Here is a 21,172-nt window from a genome sequence, read left to right as displayed (position 1 = left end):
TTGATATATATTACAACATGGATGAGTCTTGAAGGTATTATGTTAAGCAAAATAAATGAGATACAAAAGGACAAATATTGTATGATTCCACTTACATGAGGTGCCTAGAGTAGTCAAATTCATAGAGACAGAAAGGTAGGATGGTGGTTGCTAGGGGCTGGGGGAAGGGAGGAAAGGGGAATTATTGTTTACTGGGTACAGAGTTTCAGTTTGGGAAGATGAAAAAGTTCTGGAGATGGGTGATGATTGCACAACAAATATGAATGTTCTTAATGCCACTGAATTGTACACTTAATAATGGTCAATACGGTGAGTTTTATGTTGTGTATATTTCACCACAATAAGAAAGAAAGAGAAAGAAAGAAAGAAAGAAAGAAAGAAAGGGAGAAAGAAAGAGTAGAGGAGGGGGGAAGGGAAGGGGAGGAAGGAAGGGAAAGGAATGTTTGGTTGAACCCATTGAGATGCAGTCAAATCACAGAAGGACAGTTGTTTTTCAGTGACACAGAGGCAAGAAGTCCTACTACACCAGTCCTCAGGACCCATTAATCAGACAAAGCAAATCTTCACTCATTAATTCTGCTTTTAGACCTAGAGTGCCTTCTTTGCGCCATTAGAAATAAGTAGAAAACAAAGGTAGAAAATAGAGGTGTTTTTTTTTTTAAGATTCCACATATAAGTGAGATCATACAGTATTGTCTTTCTCTGACTGACTTATTTCACTTAGCATAATGCCCTTGAGGTTCATCCATGTTGTTGCAGATGGCAAGATTTCTTTCTTTTTATGCCTGAATAATATTCCATTGTGAATATATATATATATACATACCACAATTTCTTTATCCGTTCATCCACTGATGAACACTTAGGTGTTTCCAAATCTTGGTTATTGTAAATAATGCTGCAATGAACACAAAGGTGCATATATCTTTTCAGGTTAGTGTTTTTGTTTCCTTTGAATACTCAGAAGTAGAATTGCTGAATCACATGGTCGTTCTATTTTTAATTTTTCCAGGAACCTCCATACAATTTTCCACAGTGGCTGCACTAATTTACTCCCACCAATAGCGCACAAGTCGTCCCTTTTCTCCACATCCTCCCCAAAACTTGTTATTTCTTGTCTTTTTGATAATAGCCATTCTAACAGATGTGAGGTGATATCTCACTGTGGTTTTGATTTGCATTTTCCTGATTAATGATGTTGAGCATCTTCTCATGTCCCTGTTGGGCATCTGTACGTCTTCTTCGGAACAATGTCTATTCAGATCATTTGACCATTTTTATTTTATTTTATTTTTGGCCACACCACAGGACATGTGGGATCTTAGTTTCCTGACCAGGGATCGAACCCGTGCCCTCTGAATGGAAGTGCGGAGTCTTAACCACTGGACCACCAGGGAAGTCCCCATTTGCCCATTTATAAATCAAATTGTTTATCTGTTCTCACCACTGAGTTGTATGCATTCTTTATATATTTTGGATATTAATCCAAGATCAGATATATAATTTGCAAATGTTTTCTCCCATTCAGTAGGTTGCCTTTTTATTTTGTTGATGGCTCCCTTTGCTGTGCTGAAGCTTTTTAGTTTGAAGTGATCCTACTTATTTATTTTTGCTTTTGGTGTCAGATTCAAAAAACCATTGTCAAGACCTATGTCAAGGAACTTGTTCTTTTCCTCTAGCAGTTATATGCTTTCAGGCCTTATGTTCAAGTCTTTAATCCATATTGAGTTAATTTTTGTGTATAGTGTAAGAGAGTGGTCCAGTTTCATTCTTTTGCATGTTGCTGTCCAGTTTTCCCAACACCATTTACTAAAGAGATGGTTCTTTTCTCCATTGTAGTCTTGGCTCCTTTGTCATAAATTAATTGACCATGTATGTGCAGGTTTATTTCTGGGCTCTCTATTCTGTTCCATTAATCTATGTGTCTGTTTTTAGGCCAATACCATACTGTTTTAATTATTATAGCTTTGTAGTCTAGTTTGAAATCAGGGAATGTGATGCCTTCAGTTTTGTTCTTCTCACTCAAGATTGCATTGGCTATTTGGGGTCTTTTGTGGTTCCGTACAAATTTTGGATTTTTTGTTCTATTTCTGTGAAGAATGCCATTGGAGTTCTGTAGAATTGAATCTGATAGGCATTGAATCTGTAGATTGCTTTGGATGGTATGAACATTTTAACAATATTAATTCTTCCAATCCATGAACATGGAATATCTTTCCATTTATTTGTGTTTTCAATTTCATTCATTAATGTCTTGTAGTTTTCAGTATACAGGTCTTTCACCTCCTTGGTTAAATTTATTCCTGGGTATTTTATCTTTTTGATGCAATTGTAAATGGGATTGTTTTCTTAATTTCTCTTTCTGATAGTTTGTTAGTGTATATAAATGCAACAGATTTTTGTGTATTGATTTTGTATCCTGCAACTTTACTGAATTTGTTTTTTAGTTCTAACAGTTTTTTGATGGTGTCTTTAAGGTTTTCTATATATAATACGTCATTTGCAAATCCTGACAGTTTTTCTTCCTCCTTTCCAACTTGGATCCTTTCCTTTCTTTCTCTTGCCTAATTGCTTTATCTAGGGCTTCCGATACTATGTTGAATAAAAGTGGCAAGAGTGGGAAAAACTGTCTCATTCCCAATCTTAGAGTTAAAGCTTTCAGCTTTTTTCATCATTCAGTGTGATGTTAGCTGTGGGCTTGTAATATATGGCCTTTATTATGTTGAGATACATTCCCTCTATACCCACTTTGTTGAGAATTTTTATCATAAATGGATGTTGAATTTTGTCAAATGCTTTTTCTGCATCTATGAGATGATCATATGATTTTTATCCTTTATTTTGTAAATGTGGTGTATCACACTGACTGATTTGCAGATGTGGAAACATCCTTGCATCTCTGGAATAAATCCCACTTGATCATGGTGAGAGGTAACATCACTTGTCCAAAGCCACCCAGTGAAGGGAGAGACAGAGCTGAGGACACATCTCTGGGTCCCCCTAAACCACATGGCTGTTTGCTCCAATCCTCCTACCGTCCTCTGATCTCCTTGAGTGCTGTTTGCTTGTTAAAGTACAGAGACCTTTGGACAGAGCGAAGGCAAATGGAACCACCTGGCATGGTCCTAAACCTCTTGTGGACAGCAAGCCTGAGGGCTACTCCAGGACCTGGATGGCAGTCCTGGAGGACACCCCAGCCCCAGGGTCCCCCAGGACCACTATGAACGGGGCAGGAACTGGTCAGTTCACTACAGTGCAGATGGTCTGAATTACACTGTATTTGAACTGATGTTTACAGAAGTCTGTTATCAGTCAATTCTAATTTGGGGTCCAGGGCCCTATTATTCCACTCAGAGCAGTAGGCCACAGCTACAGACATTCCTCACAACCCTCTAGACTCAGCAGGAGAGTAGAGACTCTTTCTCCCTCCACCCCCATTACCAGCATGACACAGCATGGCCTCTCAAACTCATCCTCCGAAGCACTCCAGACACTAGGATAGAGAGGACGCACCTCCAGGGTCTGGAAGGGTACTTAGGGTCAACATAAACATTTTACGAGGCATCCTGTTTTATCTTGTAATCGATGCGAAATTTACACTCTACTCCATGATGGTATGTTTTAACAAAACATTTCTCCCTCTCCGAGCAAAGCCGATGCTCCACACCATGGCTCTGCTGGGACTTCAATTCCTGACAGACCGCCCTAGTGGGCAGTGCCGCCTTACAGGGCACTCCACTGTATGTTGGCATTTACAGCCACCTTCCATTTATATCTTAGGTAATATTCACAGCCATCCTGTGAGATGCAGGCTTCCCCATTTTAGAGATGTGAAGACCCAAAGCTCCAGGAGATAAAACAAGTTGCCTGAGTGGGTGGCAGGCCTGACCCTAAGTCCCCTCCCCATCCTCTGCCACCTCTCACCACTGAAGTCCCATTATAGTCCCCCCAACCCTTCAATGCTAAAATCCACACGTGATTTCTATGCTTTGGTACTTTACAGCTTTTCCATCCAACGTTCTAGACGTTACCTCCAGAAATGTCCTAACCCTCGTGCTCCTTCCCTCTTATCAAAGAAAAAAGTCCACACTGCCAACTTCCCTCTTCTTTTTAAAAATAAAAAGCCTGAAACAACACTGTAAGGCCCCAGTTTTTTTGGACAAAGCAGCTATAGCACCCACCACGCTCGATCTCCATTTCCTTCTTCCTGTGACACACACCGCGGCCCAGAGCAGCTCAGGGCCCCCTGAGACTCGGAGCTGGTGGGATGGAGAGGCCTTTCTCTCCTGACGGTAAGAACCTGCTGGATTCCCACTGCCCGAGGGCTTTGCTTGTCAGAGATCCCTTCTTCCAGGATCTAGTTTAAGGAAGGCATTCGGTATTTGTTTCACGATGGAGCTGCCCAGGAAAGTGATCTGCCACAGAGTGAGGACCACTGGAATGAAGGGCCGCTCAGCTCCCTGGGGTCCCTGCTGCCAGTCCCCTCTCTTCAGGGTGGGGTTACTGGGAGGATAACAGCACAGGATGCCTCTCTCCCAGCCACAGGAAGTACCCCCAAAGATTTCTGAGACTCTTATGGTAAGTGGGCACACAGGTTTGGAATCAGGCAAAAACCCAGCTTGAAATACCAGCTCCACGAGGAAGTCACTTGACCTTCTCTGGGCCACACTTTTCTCACCTGCATCCACCTGTGCAGGCTGTTATGCAAGAGAATGATAGCTAAGCACTGAACATAACGCCTGGGATACCAGCATCACTCTCAATGGTAGACTCCTGGTAAACCCATCACCTTGGAGGGTTCTCCATGGTGTCTGTCGGGTTGCTGGGGGTGAGGCAGAACCCCAGACGTGCTCTACAACCCAGCCGACTGCCTGGTCGTGTGGCAGCACGGCCAGAGCCCATGGCAGGAGAGCCCTTTTGCCAAACAACTTAGAACTCTGGGACTCAAGTTTCCTCATCTTTAAAATGGAAGGTGAAGAGTTCATAAAAGCTATTACCAAGGGCTGCCTGGAAATCCCCCTGTAACTTCTCCCAGGTGGGGAGGACTTCAAGGTGTGAGCAAGGATGCCAGAGCAGGCGTGGGGAGGGGTGCCGTGGGCAGGGGGCATCTTCAATAAACGGGCTGTCATCTGAGTGGGCAAAACTCAGGAGACACGAGGAGGTTGCCTCATACCTTCGTGAAACATCTGTAATGGGAGTCATGACAAATATACTTTTAGACTTAATGGTTATTAAATCTAAAACCATAATTTAGTTATATATGAAAGTAAGTATATATATGACTTTAAATCAATAGAAAGTTCTTTATGAGTGACATGGGTTGTACACTAAAAACCATGGATAAGCTAAAGGATTATATTTCTTTGAATACAAAGTTTTAAAATTGGGAAAAATAAATAAATAAACGGGCTGTCACTCCTTCCCCAGGTTGGTCAAAACCACAGGCCTGCAGAATGGGCCCAGTTGGGCCGGAAGGCATGGAAGCCACACTGTGGACACCTTCTGCAGAGCAGGGTGCCAAGGCCCAGAGTGACCAGGTCAGGGCTGGGGAGCACACACTGAGTTTGCGGCAAGGCCCTGGCTGAAACCCCGGTTCCCAGACAGGGTTAGAGAGTATCTTACAAGTTTTAGAAACTGTGGTGCTTAGTTCTATCAGAATTTGCTCAGTGACCTCTCTTCTTGGGAGAACCACATTTAGCTTATGATTTAGGAGGAAACCCTAGGGCTGCTGGTTCCTGCAATTCTACTCCGTGATGTAGCTCGAGTGTTGCAGGAAGGGCTGGGGAAGCCTGCTGGGGGTCGGGCACTGCACTCAGGCCTGAATGGGGTGGCGACAAAGGAGGACCTGGGTGTTGTGTCATCTTCTGTGGCAGCAGCTGCCCTGGGCAGGGGGTCTGTGGGGAGGGGGCAGGGCACTTGAGGTTCACCAGCCACGTGGCCTCAGCCTCAGGGTGAACAAGGAGCGTCCAGGTGGCAGTAGAGCAGGAGGCTCAGCTGGCGTCGTTGATGGCAGTCCGAGGGCCCCCCAGCAGTCTCTCACGCTCGCCCTCCTCTGCCGGGGGCCGGCCCCTGGACAGGCGGCTCAGTAGCAGGCAGTGCAGCCCGTTGTAGAGGGCTGTGCCCGTCAGGAGGATGAGGAAGCCAAGGATCTGCAGCGGGTGGAAGGCCTCCCAGCCCAGCGTCAGGCTCAGTGCCCAGATGACAATGGTACGCAGGCTGTCCAGAACCATTCGGGTGGTGGCGCTCAGTTCCTTGGTGACACTGATGCCCGCAAAGTTGAAGAAGGCGATGCTGCTGATGTTGCCCAGCAGCGCCAGTGCGATGAGTGGCTGCCGGCCCACCTGGCAGAAGGCGTCCAGTGCGTCCTCCAGCGTCCCGCGAGGGTTTCCACTGAAGGAACCGGCGGGGATGTAGTACATGGGCACCAGCAGCAGGAAGAGGATCACGAAGCCAAAGAGGCCTGCGGGAGTGGAGGGAGCACGTCACGCTCTCCGCCGGGCCCCCCGCCCCGGCAGCGTGCCCCGGCCCACCCAGCCGGGCTCCGCTGACCTCCCAGCCACCCCTCCGAGCCGCCCTCACACCAGCTCCTTCCTTCCAGCTCCTGGAGCCGTTCTGCTCACTAGGAACTACAACGGCCTACTGAACGGGCTCTGACGGCCCCTTCTCCACTTGAATCCGTGTCTTCTGACCGGACAAGAATAGGAAATACATTTTATATTGTGACCAGTGCACAGACATGTACACATACTTTCACAAAACGACAGCTACCCTGACAATGTACAATGCTCTCTGACACTTTTTTTTTTTTTTTTTTTTTTTTTTTTTGCTGTACGCGGGCCTCTCACTGTTGTGGCCTCTCCCCTTGCGGAGCATAGGCTCCGGACGCGCAGGCTCAGCGGCCATGGCTCACGGGCCCAGGCGCTCCGCGGCATGTGGGATCCTCCCAGACCGGGGCACGAACCCGTGTCCCCTGCATCGGCAGGCGGACTCTCAACCACTGCGCCACCAGGGAAGCCCTCTCTGACACTTTTTAAACTCAGTTCTATTCACTGACGAAAGGGTTGCTGGCTGCAAGCACGACACTGCTCTCACGAGTGTGGAAAAACAGAGCTAACTCAGCGCTGTTTGTGTGCGACAAGGAGCTGGGCCAGAATGTAAATCAAGGCACTGCTTCACTCAGAAAGTCTTGCTAGGAAAAAAAAGCGAGTGGAAGCAATCAGTATGCTTGATGACATAGTTGATCTAGGTGGTTAACGTTCTGCTGCACGCCCTCAGCTCACGGTGGACCAGGCACCAATAGCTCCCTGACAAGCCCGTAGGTCACACTTCGGTAGCACTGCTCTAATCCGCCCTGCTAGTTCCATAGTTTTAAAGCATCATTTTGACTTACTTCCCTGCTCAAAAACCTTTGGTGGCTCTTCCCTGCCTGCCATTTAAAGTCTAAGGCCACTTGCCTGATGTCCCAAGGCTCTCCAAGATATGACCCTGACATATTCAATTCCTGATCATTTCCCCTACATCAAACCTGTACCTCCTCCAAACTATTCCTCACTGGTTTCCAAACTCATATCCAGCTCCCCATGTCTCCACTCTGCCTGGAGTTCCCTCATGTCCATTCTTGCTTCCTGAAATCTGTAGGGCAAATGCCACCTTCCCTGGGCCATGACACTCAGATATGCTTGGCAAGTGAAGCGTCACTTGAGTAAAAGCGGTCCGAGCTAAAACGCACTGCCTGCTCCTTTCTTGCAGGTCGGCTCCTCTAGAGCGGGGCTTGCGTCTCATTCATCTTCGTCCCTGTCCTCCCTTAGCTCCTGGCCGAGTGCACGGCAGCTGTCAGGGTATTTGTCAACATGAACATGGTGAAGGGAGCGAGGAAGGAGGGCGGGAGGCTCGCCCTTCCCAGAGGCCCCCGGCACCTTGCCAGGTGCCCTCACTGCCTTCCCTCCACGTGCCGCCCCGCAGGGCGCGCCCCACCCAGCGCCCTCCTGCCAGCCCGTGTTCACACGCACCCTCAGTGCCGACTGCCCGCAGTGGGTGCACGTTGTGCTTGTAGACAAACTTCTCCTCCAGCACCATCTGGATGGAGATGACGATCTGGGCCATGATGATCAACAGGTCCCCTGTGGGAAAGGAGGGGCCCAGGGTGAGGCCAGGCTGAGGCAGACATCTCAGCCCACGGAAACCTAAGAGCCCCTACAGCCCCTGACTCCGCAGGGCACTGTACAGTCCACGAGGTCCGGCCACGACAGCCCCCGCCCCTGACCTCCTGGCCCCTGAGGGGTGAGGCAGGCCACCAGGGAAGGCACTGTCAGCCTGTAAGGCTCCAGAAGGTCCAGGGGTCTGCCTGGGCCTGAGGGCTGCACAACTGGGGTAAGCAGGTCTTTTGAGAAGCGACAGGCTCTGAGATGGACATTTCTGGTTTAACCCTGCCATGCGTGAGCAGGGTGGCCACTTCACTGTAAAATGGGCTGCAGTGCTTCCTTTCCGGGACCGTGAGGACGGCAGTGACGACGAGCGCAGTGCGAAGCACCGGTTGTACGCTCGCTCAGTGCTCAGTCAGCATGAATTCCTTTCCTCCTCCGGATCCTGCAGTCTGCGTGGCTGTAAGTAGATCGCAGAACTAGCCCTCTCCTTCCTCAGACCTCCCCCTCCTCCCCCACCTCTCCCTCATGCTTGTCCCTTGCTGGTCTTCCCTACACTGTTCCCATCACCTCGGGAGCAGGTGCATGTCCACATCAGCTGGTGTCCCACATGCCCTCCCCCAGGGCTTGGCGGGCAGCAGAGCTTGTAAAATGCTTTGTCGAGTGACTCTGTGCTGGGCAGCCCCGGGATGCCCACCCCGGCCACACCTGTGATCACTTCGCTGAGCTTGTGCTGACTGTCGTGCTTGTTCAGGAGGTCAGCCAGGCCCACGACCACCAGCCCTGCGATGGTTGCGAAGATACCCAGCCACTGGCTCAGTGCCAGCCTCCGTCCCAGGAAGGTCACCGAAAACAGGCCTGTGAATATGATCACTGCTCCCCGCAGCATCTGGAAGCTGGAAGCACTGGTCATGTTCAGGGCTAGGAGAGGAGAGACATATGACATTAGCTCCTAAGGGCCCAGCTTGTCTGTTCACTGAGGTGTCCTCAGGGCTGACAGGGCTGGCACGTGGTAAGTACTCAGTAAACCTTGGTTGCGGGCGTGTGTGTAAAGGTCGGTGGGAGAAGGGTGGGGGGAGCTGAAGATGAGTTGGGGGTGGCTCTTTCCCAGCAGCCCCCTTGGGCCACAGGCTTCGCTGAGCCCTTGGCAGCCTGGCTTGGCTACTCACCCACATACATGATGTTGGTCCCGGTCATGTCGCAGAGGGCTGGGGGCAGGAATAGAAGGGGGTTGAAGGGCTGCTGGGGATCCGTGCTGGTGTCTGGGTGCCCTGCAGCTCTGCACCGGAGTAGGTAGAAGACAGCCAGGCAGAAGAACTCCCCCAGGAACATGCCGACTGCCTGTAGGGACAGAAACAGGACTTCAGAGCTGGAAGGAAGACCACCTATAACAAGAGTTTTTTTTTTTGGCCGTGCTGCATGGCTTGTGGGATCTTAGTTCCCCAGCCAGGGATCAAACCTGTGCCCTCGGCAGTGAAAGCATGGAGTTCTAACCACCGGACTGCCAGGGAATTCTCTGTAACAAAATTTTTTAAACATAACTTTTCTTCACACAAGAGTTTACCTATAACCCCAACATGTAAAACAGACAAAAGCAGAACTGCTCTGTGTGAGAGGCCAGAGCCTGCCTCCTAGGTCTACCCCTAAGCTCTTCAAACACCTCGATGGAAACTCTAAGGCCATGTAGAGCCTGATCTGAAAACCCACCAATCTAGACCAATCCCTGGTCATGTTCCAGATGGAGAAACTGAGGCCCCAAGAGGCTTGAGAACTTATATAAGGTCACAAAGCAAGTTGCTGGCAGAGCTGGACTAAACTTTAAGTCTCCTGCTTCCCAGTCTAGCAATAAGGTACCTTCCATTGATGGTGTCTGCCCTGCCCCAGTGGGGTCTGGGCTCCCCGTGGTTGGGGAGCAGGTTTTACGACAGGGCTGGAATTTTCCAAATGTGTCCTGACTTGGCCATGGTGAGGGCTGGCCTCAAGGAGTCCAGGGCATGACCGCTCACCAGGACTTGTGCAGGCTTCCTACAGGGACTGTGCCTTCTGACCCCTTCCAGGGACACCTCACACCCTGGCCTCTGTTCTGGGAGGGAGAGAGAGAAGCAACTGGCTCTCCTGAGAGCAAGGGAGGACGCCCCAAACCCAGGTCAGGAAACAACAGCATGGCCTCGTGGGGGCCCCTGACCTGAGGCCTGGGAGACGGAGATGGGCGAGGACAGGCACAGATACCTGGAGGAAGGGATGCTGGAAGCTGTGCTCCTGGCTCCCTCCGCAGCCTGGGGCCACGAAGTTGTCCGCCCACCTGCAGCAGACAGAGAGAAGGTCAAACCCTGCAGTGTGGCAGCGGGCTCTCCCACCTGGTCCTGGGGCCTGCAGAGAGCTCACACCACCTGAAACCAAGAGACCAGACTTAGCGGACTCGGCCCAGAGCGGGGCTCCCTCTCGAAGGGACCAGTCTCCACGGCAAGGAGTCTTCCCCTGGGATGGCAGACAGAACGCGGGGGCCTGTGACCCTTTAGCTGAAATTTCATGAACCTCTAACAGAAATTTAGCATTTCCTCCATTTATGAGTGTAGTATTGCAGTACCTGTGACTTTGTCACACACGGAAATCACAGCTCTTCTCATTATCACATTCGAGTCACTGCAGATACTGTGAAGTATTATTTACCCTCATCACTGCTCCAAAATTACAGTAATTAGACCCACTGCTTACTCTTTCATATGTTAAGAAATGCATGCACACATGTACATTACTATATCACAAACTGGCTTAATGTCTTGATAACTTTATTTCAATACAATTAGATTTTTCTGTAATCCTTGGTCTTTTATTTGCACGTTTTAAAACAGTACTCTAGGCTTCACCAGACTATCAAAGGGACCCATATCAAGAGTCCCTGGTCTACAAGGTCACGTGGGCCCTGGGAAATGGCCACCTGACACAGACCACCCGGTCACCTTCCCATAACCTGAAGGGTCTGGAGGGTTTTCTCTAGCACTGGCTCGGAAGCAGGTGGCAAGTACATGGCACTTGCGGAGTGGGTGCCAGCCAGCACCCCGGCAGATGGGCCTCACTGATTATGGCATGCTCCCCGCCGAGCCCAGAGTCCGTCACGGCACAGCGCTCTGGGCAGCTACCGCCAACCATTTTGCACTGACCAACATCTGTCACTAAAACTTATGCCTCTGAATTTCACTTTCGCTGGCCTTCGTTATGTCCCTGGGAATCTAATCTCTCTTTCATTTGAAAGCCCTTCATATACGTGGAGACTTCCCCACCTTCTGAATCTTCTCCTGGTTAAGCAGCCCCATCCCTTGCTAACCTTTCACTCCCCTGGCTGCTGACTTCTGGAAGCACTCTGGTGGGCCCAGGCCCACCCAGAGCCAAGGGCATGTGATCTGGCCCAGACTGAGTCGGGCAACAGGGCAGCCCCTCCCACGTGTCGGACATCCTGGTTAGTTGACCTGGCTTGGACTGCATGCGCCACATCACACTGCTGACTCAAGTCAATGCAGACCAAGGGCCGCTTGCGGTGGGCCACTGACCTGCCCCCGCTGCAGCAACCCCACTTGTAGGCGGTGGCGGTCCCTAAAGTGTAAGACTCAGGACTTTTTTTTTTTTTTTTTTTTTTTTGCGGTACGCAGGCCTCTCACTGTTGTGGCCTCTCCCGTTGTGGAGCACAGGCTCCGGACGCACAGGCTCAGCGGCCATCTCATGGGCCCAGCCGCTTTGTGGCATGTGGGATCTTCCCGGACCGGGGCACAAATCCGCGTCCCCTGCATCGGCAGGCGGACTCTCAACCACTGCGCCACCAGGGAAGCCCCCAGGACTTCTTCTTAAATGTCTTTCCTTACAATGTTTGTCAAGAGCAGCTACGTGGTGGTCCCCAGCCCATCTGCTGGCTCCTCTGTGCACAAGCCTCAGCTCCCAGAGTGCAGGGAAGCCTTCTGCTTCCTGTGCCCCAAGCAGGGGCCACTGGTCATGCCAAACGGTGCAGGTCTGGGTTTGACAAAGATCCTGTGCAGGCGGCGCTTCTCTGTGCCTGAGTCTGAGGAAGGGAACAGGGAGCTCTTTCCCACAGCCCGGGGCAAGTGGGCAGGCGGTGGGAAGGGTGGGCTGAGCGCTGGTGGTAGCACAGACCTGGAGGGAGAGATCACTTCTACAAAGAGATCTGAACCTATCCCAGGGCAAGTGAACAAAACAGGACTATGGCAAACTTATCTCAAGGTAGGAGACCCCACCCACTCCCACAGACGTGAGGAGGGAAGGTAGGAGGGCTTCTGGTGCTTGGGAATGGTGGAGGTCAAAGGACAGCTGATGGGCAGCTAGAAGTTCTGATATGCCTGGTTGGGAAGGCAGAGGAAATCTGGGTCAGGGGATCAGGCTGGAACCAGACCCAGTACCAAAGGGGCAAAGATAATCCCCATCAAGGACAGAAACCACCTGTTCTCTGGGGTCTCATTTCTGCCCGATCTGCTGTAGGTTGCGACTCTGGGATCCCCAGGCAGGGAAGGACAGGACATGGGATGTGGGTGTGGGACACATACCACCTGTATGGCTCGCCCAGCCTGCCTGGCCTGCTCTCCAGGCAGTTTCACAGACAGAGCCCTCTGGGAGGGCCTGGGTGGGGCAGCTGAGCAAAAGAGAGAAGCGAAGGAGAGCCAAGAGGTCAAGCTTTACCAAGGGCGCAGAAACAACTGCCCTGGAGCGAGGGAGCAGGTCAGAGAGAGAGTTCCCAGGACTCCTTCAGGAGGGACAAGGGCAGTCCTGCCAACTTCATGGTCAACCAGAAGCCTAGGGCAAGGGCTGGTATGGAAGCCCCTTCCCCATCCTGGGGCCACATCCAGAGCACAGACTGGCAGGCTCAAGGCCCCCCCATCTAGCAGTGGGGCCACCTCCTGGAACTCCCCCTGGGCTCCTGCCTGTGCACCTTACAGTCATGACAACTCGTATCTCCATCACTTTCTGGTTCCATAGTCCTTGTCACTTGAGAGGCTGTGAGCTCAGCAACTTCTACAGCTTTCAATCCCCTGCTCCTGGCACATTATTATACAGAAGTTCAAACATTTTTTTGTTGTTGTTGAATGAGTGGGACTTCCAGACACCGCTAGACAAATAGGCAGGTACTACAGTCTGACTGCTAATTTGCCATCCGGTCCGAGGTGTCCCCTGCTGGTGGGACCAGCTGGGCCTGCCCTTCCCCAGGGAGGGGCCCTGCACGGGGAGCAGGCTGTAGGGCTGGTGCTAAGCCTTCTCCCCTCCCCCTGCGCTGTCTGCTTTCTCCAAGGGGTGGGTCTGCCTGAACAGGCTGGGGCTGGCAGGTTCCCAGCAGGGGAAATGCAATCTTTTTGTATCTGAGTGCCTGAGGCAGGTTTACACCCCAAGGGTTTGGGTGTCAGGACAGGCTGCCTGCCCTGCCCAGACTCTTGGGGCCAGGCAGTTCAGGCCTGCAGTCACTTTGGGATAGAGTCAGCCTTCTCATCTTGGCCCTGGGAAAGGTCTGGCTCACAGAAGGACCCCAGGTAGCACAGAACAAGAGCCAAAAGCCAGACCCGGTTCATCTGGGGGTGAAAGCAATCACTCCCCAGTGGGATAGCACTTACCTCTTTGCAAAACGCTTCACTAACATGTTTTTATGAATGTACAATTCACTGTGTACTGACCTTGTACCAGGCCTGTACTTCTCCCTGAGGAGGCTGGGCACTTCATGTGGGCTGTGTGGTTTAGGCCTCACAAGGAGGATCCTCATTTTACAGATGGGGACTTCAGACCCTGGGGTGGAGAGAGCCGTGTTCAGGCTCATACAGTTAACAATGGGCGGCTCTAGGGCCAAACCCATCAGCTTGAACTTATTTTCAGAAAAGGCAGCAGGATACACGGAAAGCTCAGACTTTTGTCTCTCACAGGTTGGATGAGTTATAGATTTCTCACCTATAAGTTGGGGATAATAATGCCAACACTGAAGAACTGGCAAAAGTACTAAGACATGTAAGACCTGGCATATGGCAGGTGGTCACTACACGTTCTTTGCTGTCCCTCTTCCCCCTCTTTCTCCTCTGCTGAGAGGAGCCACTTCCCCTTGCGTTGGGTGGGTGTGGCCCCAGCTCTGCACCAGCCTGAAAGCTTCCGGGGAGAGTATCCATCCTCTGGGACCCAGCCTGCAGGCTGACGCAGAGGCACCTGGAGGGCCACGAAGTGCTGAAAGAGGAGAACAAACTCGGCCATCATCTCGGGAAGCTCCTTGTTTGAGAGATGAGAAACCCAGGGACAGACAGGGCTTGAGGGACACAGGGAAGCACCAGTACCCAGGAGCACCACCCCCTGTTCTGTGCTCCTTCCTCAACACCCATCACCTTCTTACTCAAGATTCTTCCCACCCTCCTGGCTGAGGTGAGGAAAAGGTCAGCCCTGCAGATGGGCCCTCCATTCTCTCTGGACACTATATCCTGGGGAAAGCTGTGGTCTCTAGGGCAGGAGGCCTTGGGGACCCACCAGGCTCAGGCTGAGGCCACATGAGGTAGTGCCCTCCACTGGCAGAGGAGGGCTTCCTTTAGAGTTCCCTGGGCCTTGGAGGGCTCCGGGTGGGCTACCCTTACTAGGGGTGAGTCATTCTGGCGTGGCCTCGCTCAGTAAACTCAAAGCTCAGCGTTCCGAGAGGTGTACGCGTCTGTGTGGGACCAGGGGTGGCAGTCAGAAGCTGAGGAAGTGGTTAATGTGGCTGCCTCGGACCGATTAGCTGTGTATCCATATTCGCCACAGAATCTGTGCCATTTCCGCTCTCATCCTGGGCCTCTTAAGCCCAGTGAGTCAGCTTCTTTCTCTGGCTTGGGATCTTCAGAAGGGCCCCAGGGCTTCTCCACTCTCTGGGGTGTCATAGCAGGTGGCCCTGGCTCACGTGGTGATAAATGATGACAGCCCCCACTCTCTTAAGTATTAGATAACTCTCCTCCGTAGATCTTACAAGGAGTCTGGGAAGAAGGTGGGGCAGGGATTATCATGCCCATTTTATAGATGAAACTGAGGCTTGGAGATGCCCAGTGACTCATCTAATCCCATAGCTTCCAAGCCTCATGCTCTTTTCACTGCTACACTGCCCTGCTGATTTAAGGCTTTCTCCAGCTGGCCTGAACCCCTCTGAAGCAATTATCCCGTACCCACTTTTGGAACCTATGGGTGGGGGGAGGGGCAGCTGTCAAGGCAAAAGTTAGAGCTGGTGCAGGAAGGACAGTGAGTCCTCCCCTAAAAGAGGCCCAGTGATCGCAGGCCTCCTGCCACCTTCCTGCAGGTTCCCCAGACCCAGTGGGCCTGACTGTTGGAGAAATGACCCCCATGGCCCCTTCGTGGCTGGGTGGGCTTCACAGCCTTCAGAAATTTAGGAGGGGATGTGAGCCTTCCTGAGTGAGCGTCTACTTGACCCTGGCTCTTTACATGCAGAACCCCAGCTGGATTCAGGAGGGTGGGGCTCCGAAACGTGCACTGATTCAGGCAGACAGCCCTACGCGGTGCCAGGGGAGGGCAAATGTTTGGTCCCCAGGAAGTGCATCAGCAGAAGCCTGGTGAGGGGGAGAAAGCAGCCACAGAAAGGAGAAGGGAGGGACCTTCTGCCAACACCCAGGGACGAGGCTACAGGGCCAGCCTGATCGGTGACTTTCCCTCCTGGGGGTAGGTGATCCCCAGCTCCAGCCCAGTCCAGCCTGGCCAGGCCGGCTCCCTGCAGCACACCCAATCCTGCTGAGTGGGCAGTGACCTCCTGCAGCAGACAGCTGACCTGTGGTCCCAGCACAGGAGCAGCACATGCTCACGCCCACTTCCTCATCCACTGTCTTCAGTCCTCCCAAGAAGCCAGGGAGGGAAACATTATGCGCATTTTACAGGCCAAGAAACTGCAAGAGGCTACTAGAGACTCTAACCCTGAATCCTGAGTGACCTCTGGGATGGAGGCTTCAGATGCTTGTCACCCAGTCCCAGAGGGAAGGCACCCCGATGGCAGGGAGAGGAGATGCCACTTATAGGATTACAACTTCCATGGGCACATGCTTGTCTGTTCTTGCCTGGGGAGATGTAAGAGGAAACCCCCAAGGAAGAGGGAGTTTTGGGTACTGTAGCTGTAGAAGACCAGCACTGGACCAAAATCCTGAGACCTAGGTTCTAGACACCACCCCCCTCTTAAGTATTAGATAACTCTCCTCCGTAGATCTTACAAGGAGTCTGGGAAGAAGGTGGGGCAGGGATTATCATGCCCATTTTATAGATGAAACTGAGGCTTGGAGATGCCCAGTGACTCATCTAATCCCATAGCTTCCAAGCCTCATGCTCTTTTCACTGCTACACTGCCCTGCTGATTTAAGGCTTTCTCCAGCTGGCCTGAACCCCTCTGAAGCAATTATCCCGTGCCCACTTTTGGAACCTATGGGTGGGGGGAGGGGCAGCTGCCAAGGCAAAACTTAGTCACACACACACGAAACTTTTCTTGGGACCTTGACTGTAAACTGTGGGGATGAGAATGGATCATTTCTGTGTTTCTAACAACTTTAAATGCCCCTAAGAATGACTAGAGAAGTCCCCAGCCTCATCCATAGTGGAGGTTAAGAGCATGGATTCTAGAGCCAGACTACTTAGGCTCAAATATAAACTTTGCCACTTAATAGCTGAGTTGAACTTGGGTAAGCAAGCCCCTCTTTCCAGAACCTCAGTTTCCTTATCCAGGGACAAGGAATTTATCTACCTCATAGGGTGGTTATGAGAATTCATTAACTTAACTCATGAAAGGCGGCCAGGGCAGGACGTGGCACGTGGAGTTCTCTGTGTATTAGCTGGTTAGCGCTTGCTGTGGTCACATTCTCGTCTGTCTGTCCCTACTAGAAACTGCAGGTCAGCGTGTGATTTCAAATCAATAATCTCTGTCAGGATGTACACAGCTGCTCTCCCACGTTCTTTCTCTGAGAGCGTCCTTCTCACAGTCTGGTCTTAGGACACTGTTTAGGGTCCAATACTGGGGCCCATCACAGGTAGGGAGGCTCCTAAGAGGCCCCACATCAGGCCACAGGGCAGGGGACAGGACCAAAGGTTGGGACCCCACCTGGGAACCTCTTTCTGGCCTCTCAGGCAGCCTCCAAGGGCAAGGCGTCCTGGGGCTGAGGATCCCCTGGCTTCTTACCTGACAGGGCTGGAGCTTTTTACGGAAGGAGCTGAGTCAGCACAGTTTACCTCAGTAGGTAATTCAGCTCTCCTTGTGGACAGCGGCCCTGGCAGACCACAGCCACCCTATAAGCACCAGACTGAGGCCTTGGCTTGTGGGACGGATGGACAGATGACTTGTTCTGCTGCAGTCAGATCCTGAGATGGGAGCCCTCAGGTTGAGTTTCCTTTATAGCTAAGGGCTCAGCAAAAGGAGTACCCTTCAGGAGGCCTCAGGGCCCAGGAGCCCAGCACAAGACACAGACACAGCCGGCCAGAGCCCAACGAGAGAGACAGGTGGGCCTCACCCAGAGGTCCACCTCCTGTGGAGAAGGGAGGACACTGTGATTGCCAAGCGTGTACACAACTGTCTCCTCTGCTGCAGATTCTAAGCATCTCAAAGCCTGGGACCTTCTCTCGGTCACTTCTGTCTCCTTCCCTAGGTCTAGGCAGTGCGTCATACACTGTAAGGACCTTATACATGCCTGATGAATCGAACAGGATACTTCTCTCCCAGACCTCTCTTCTGGGGCATTTCTCACATCACTGATGGAGTACGCTGGGAAGAAACACCCCCCAAAACGAATAAGATACGACTATCCCCACCACCCTCAGGGGGCCTGGAGCGCAGCCCAGAGGGTGACTGGGGTGACTCCCCTTTGCTCTGGAGCCTGGCACGGCTCAGGTGGAAGGGAGGTCTGACTGGGAGAGGGTTACTGTCTACTGTCCTCCACGTGCACCTTGGAATTGGTTCAGAGAAAGGGCAGGCTCTTGGTACTGGGGCTCTTAGATGGTGGGCAGAGGGGCAGGAGGGCCCCGCCCCGAGGTGGGAGCAGAGAAAGGGACGAAGGGCCGCCAAGAGAAGGGGCTGCTTCCCGGGCTTCCCGCTTGTTACAGAGAGGAGGCTGTGCTCGGTCCCTTAGCCTCATGACAGCCCCAGGTCCTCAATCCCCAACCTCCTGAGGACTGTCCTCACCGTCCCACGAGCACCACACCCTCTTACATCAGAGCTGAACTGCCCCCCTGCCCACCCTGCCTCGGTTAATGCCACTTCTGTTTCCCCAGGCAGAAGCCCAGGAGTGATTATTGGATCTTGTGGGTCAGGCCCTGTGGCTTCACTCTGCACCTGGTCTCTCCCACCTGACCCTTCCCTTCCCACCTCACTGCCTCCTCCCAGTTGCCCGTATCTGCTATGCAGCAGCCTTGGAGTGGTCTTCCCTGCAGCCAACTACTTTTCACCTTGACCACCAGGTTCATCGTATCACTTTTAACATGTCACTCCCCATCTCAAAAGCCCCTCTTTGATTATGGGATAAAATCCAGCCTGGGCATTTGGTGCTAGTTACAATCCACTTGGATCTGGCCTTGCTGTTCCTGCCTCGATGTCCCCACCACATGTAGAAATCCTACCAAAGCTTCGAGGCCCAGCTGTAACCCTTCCTCCAAGAGGGGCCCATGGTGCACCCCCTTCTCTGTCATCGTAGACCGCCACGCTCACTGGTCACTCGGTCCGCATGATGTTTATGGTAGCCCTCCCTGGCCCACAGCTCCTGGAGGGCGGGGCCCCTGATGCCAGCTTGGAAGGGGCAGGGGAGAGAAACTCCCTCCCATTTAAAGATGAGGAAACTGAGGCGCTGAGTTAGAAAGTGACTCGCTGAGATCAAGCACACAGCGAATCAAAGCCGGGGCTCGGATCCTCCAGCCGGGGACACGGCCCTGCCCCGCATTTTCCTGGGCCTCGTACCCCTTGGGTGGTCCATAAACCGCATGAACGGATCAGAGCAACTGAGCTGGCTGGTGAAGCCAGGAAAGGAGAGCCGCGAAGGGAGGGCGCGGAGTCCCCTCCCCTCCCGGCCAGGCCCGGACTCACTTTGCCGACAGCGTGTTGATGGAGCCGGTGACGAGCATGAGCCCGGTCAGGAACACCTGGTACTTGGTCCAGGCCATGGCGGCGGATGCTGGGAGCGCGAAACAGGAACGCGACCTCCGCGCTCGCTGCAAGTGGTAGCCCCCAACCTGGTCACCCCGGGGTCTGGGGCGCGAGTACTTCCGGGCCGGGAGTCATATGACCTGAAAGGCCCCGCCCCGCGCCTGCTCACTCCGCCCCCAGGGAGGGCGCGGGGGCCGGGCGTCTGCGCTCTCCAGAGCCGGAGCTGGGGCGCTGGTCCTCACAGAGTGACAGTGGCAAGTCACGGGCCCAGGTCTCCCCATCTGCAAAAGGGGCTGATGGGATGATGAAGTGAGAATGCATCGTGGATATTAGAGCGTTCTGTAAACCCTTTAGAGAGATTGAGCTGAACAATGTCAGAGGCAAACCACGAACTAGAAACGTCCAGCGTGGGAATCTCTTCTCTACTGGATACCCAGGGAACTCCCAGGAGGCCTGAGACATGTCCCTAGAGATCCCAACCCGCGGTGTTGCTCACATCTTACAGAAAAGTGGCGTAAGAATCTAGTTCCTGCTCCCTGGGAGACTGTTTTATAGCAAAAGAAACTAAATTAAGAAAAGCCGGGCTTCGCCGGTGGCACAGTGGTTAAGAATCCGCCCGCCAATGCAGGAGACACAGGTTCGAGCCCTGGTCCAGGAAGATCCCACATGCCGCGGAGCAACTCAGCTTGTGCGCCACAACTACTGAGCCTGCGCTCTAGAGCCTGCTAGCCACAACGACTGAGCCCGTGTGCCACAACTACTGAAGCCCGCGTGTCTAGAGCCCGTGCTCTGCAACAAGAGAAGCCACCACAATGAGAAGCCTGTGCACCACAACGAAGAGTAGCCCTTGCTCGCCGCATCCAGAGGAAAAGCCCGCGTGCAGCAACGAAGACACGACACAGCCAAAAGTAAAATAAATAAAAGAAAATAAAATAGAAAAAAGAAAAGCCGAGTGATTTGCTTGTGATCAACGCTAGTGAGTGACGGAGTGGGGGTTTGCATGCACATTCTTCAGTCTCCGCCAAATCCGTGCCTTCCGCTCAGCGCCTCCACGAATCTCACCCCGTTGCTCCTTTCTGCATTCCCCGGATGCTGCTCAGAGCATGGAAGGCAGGAAGTCCTCGGTTTGTGCGCAGAGGCTTCCAGCTTTTAAAATCCTGCTCCTAGTTTTCAGCCCCCAGCTGCCCTCAGTCCTCACCTCCAGCTCTCTGTCTGCACGCCATGCCATGCCCAGTCACACCACAGGCTGGAGCACAAGGCCTTCGAGGATCTGCTTCAGACCCAGTGAGCACATTTTCCCGTTATTACAGATCTTGCTGCTGGGGGTGCAGGGGTAGGGCCTGCCTGCCACCTCCTCCTGCTTGCCCTAAGACTGCCTTGACCTTATGAAAATGACCAGTGTTGAATCACAAAAACTCGCAAGGGGCTGGACCAGGAACACCTGAGAGAAAAGGTGTAGAAGGGGGGTTCTGGACAGAAGTAGGATAGAAGGGGAGGGGCTATCCCAGAGGAGGGAACGGCGGTGCGAGTGGGCGTGGAGTGTGTCTGGGAGCCGCAGACCATCCGGGAACTTTCCTACACTGTAGTCTGTTCTTTTCAGTCAGTGGGGGAGTTGAGAGACGCAGAAAAAGGTTTCTTCTGAGCTTCTTGTCTTCAACACCACTAGTTTCATGTAAAGGAATTACTTCAGTTATCCAAAAATATTGACTTAGACGTTGAGGCCTGTAGAGATGAATGAAACACAGCTTCTGTCCCAAGGGGTAGACCAGCTCGGTCCACAGCAGCTGCATAGCCCCATCCCTGTCGGAGCCAGTTCCTACAGCACAGTGACACACTCAGCGGGGCTCTGAACTGTTTTCCCCACGTGTCCAAGCCAAGGACATTGTCTTGAAATAAACATTACTAATGATTAGTGGTGTCA

The 21,172-nt window shown here is 52.4% G+C and overlaps 1 protein-coding gene across 2 annotated transcripts; it reads right to left on the bottom strand.

Annotated features, from left to right (window-relative positions):
* Positions 1 to 5,225: 5,225 nt before the first annotated feature.
* On the bottom strand, positions 5,226 to 19,373 carry SLC35F6 (solute carrier family 35 member F6). Of its 2 annotated transcripts, none has more exons than XM_082641981.1 (6): positions 19,192 to 19,373; positions 10,371 to 10,443; positions 9,311 to 9,482; positions 8,850 to 9,062; positions 8,010 to 8,120; positions 5,226 to 6,460 (listed from the first exon to the last, which is right to left on the bottom strand). In XM_082641981.1, the coding sequence occupies exons 1-6, from the start codon at positions 19,266 to 19,268 to the stop codon at positions 5,991 to 5,993; spliced, it is 1,116 nt and encodes a 371-aa protein (XP_082498107.1). In that variant the 5' UTR covers positions 19,269 to 19,373; the 3' UTR covers positions 5,226 to 5,990. The 2 variants fall into 2 exon arrangements, with proteins under 2 accessions (XP_082498107.1, XP_082498106.1); XM_082641980.1 differs by lacking the exon at positions 19,192 to 19,373 and adding an exon at positions 13,808 to 15,067.
* Positions 19,374 to 21,172: the final 1,799 nt, after the last annotated feature.

Source organism: Mesoplodon mirus, assembly GCF_964341445.2.
Source record: "Mesoplodon mirus genome assembly, chromosome: 14".
In the NCBI taxonomy this organism is placed as follows: Eukaryota; Metazoa; Chordata; class Mammalia; order Artiodactyla; family Ziphiidae; genus Mesoplodon; species Mesoplodon mirus.
This window is presented reverse-complemented; position numbering and strand designations above follow the sequence as displayed.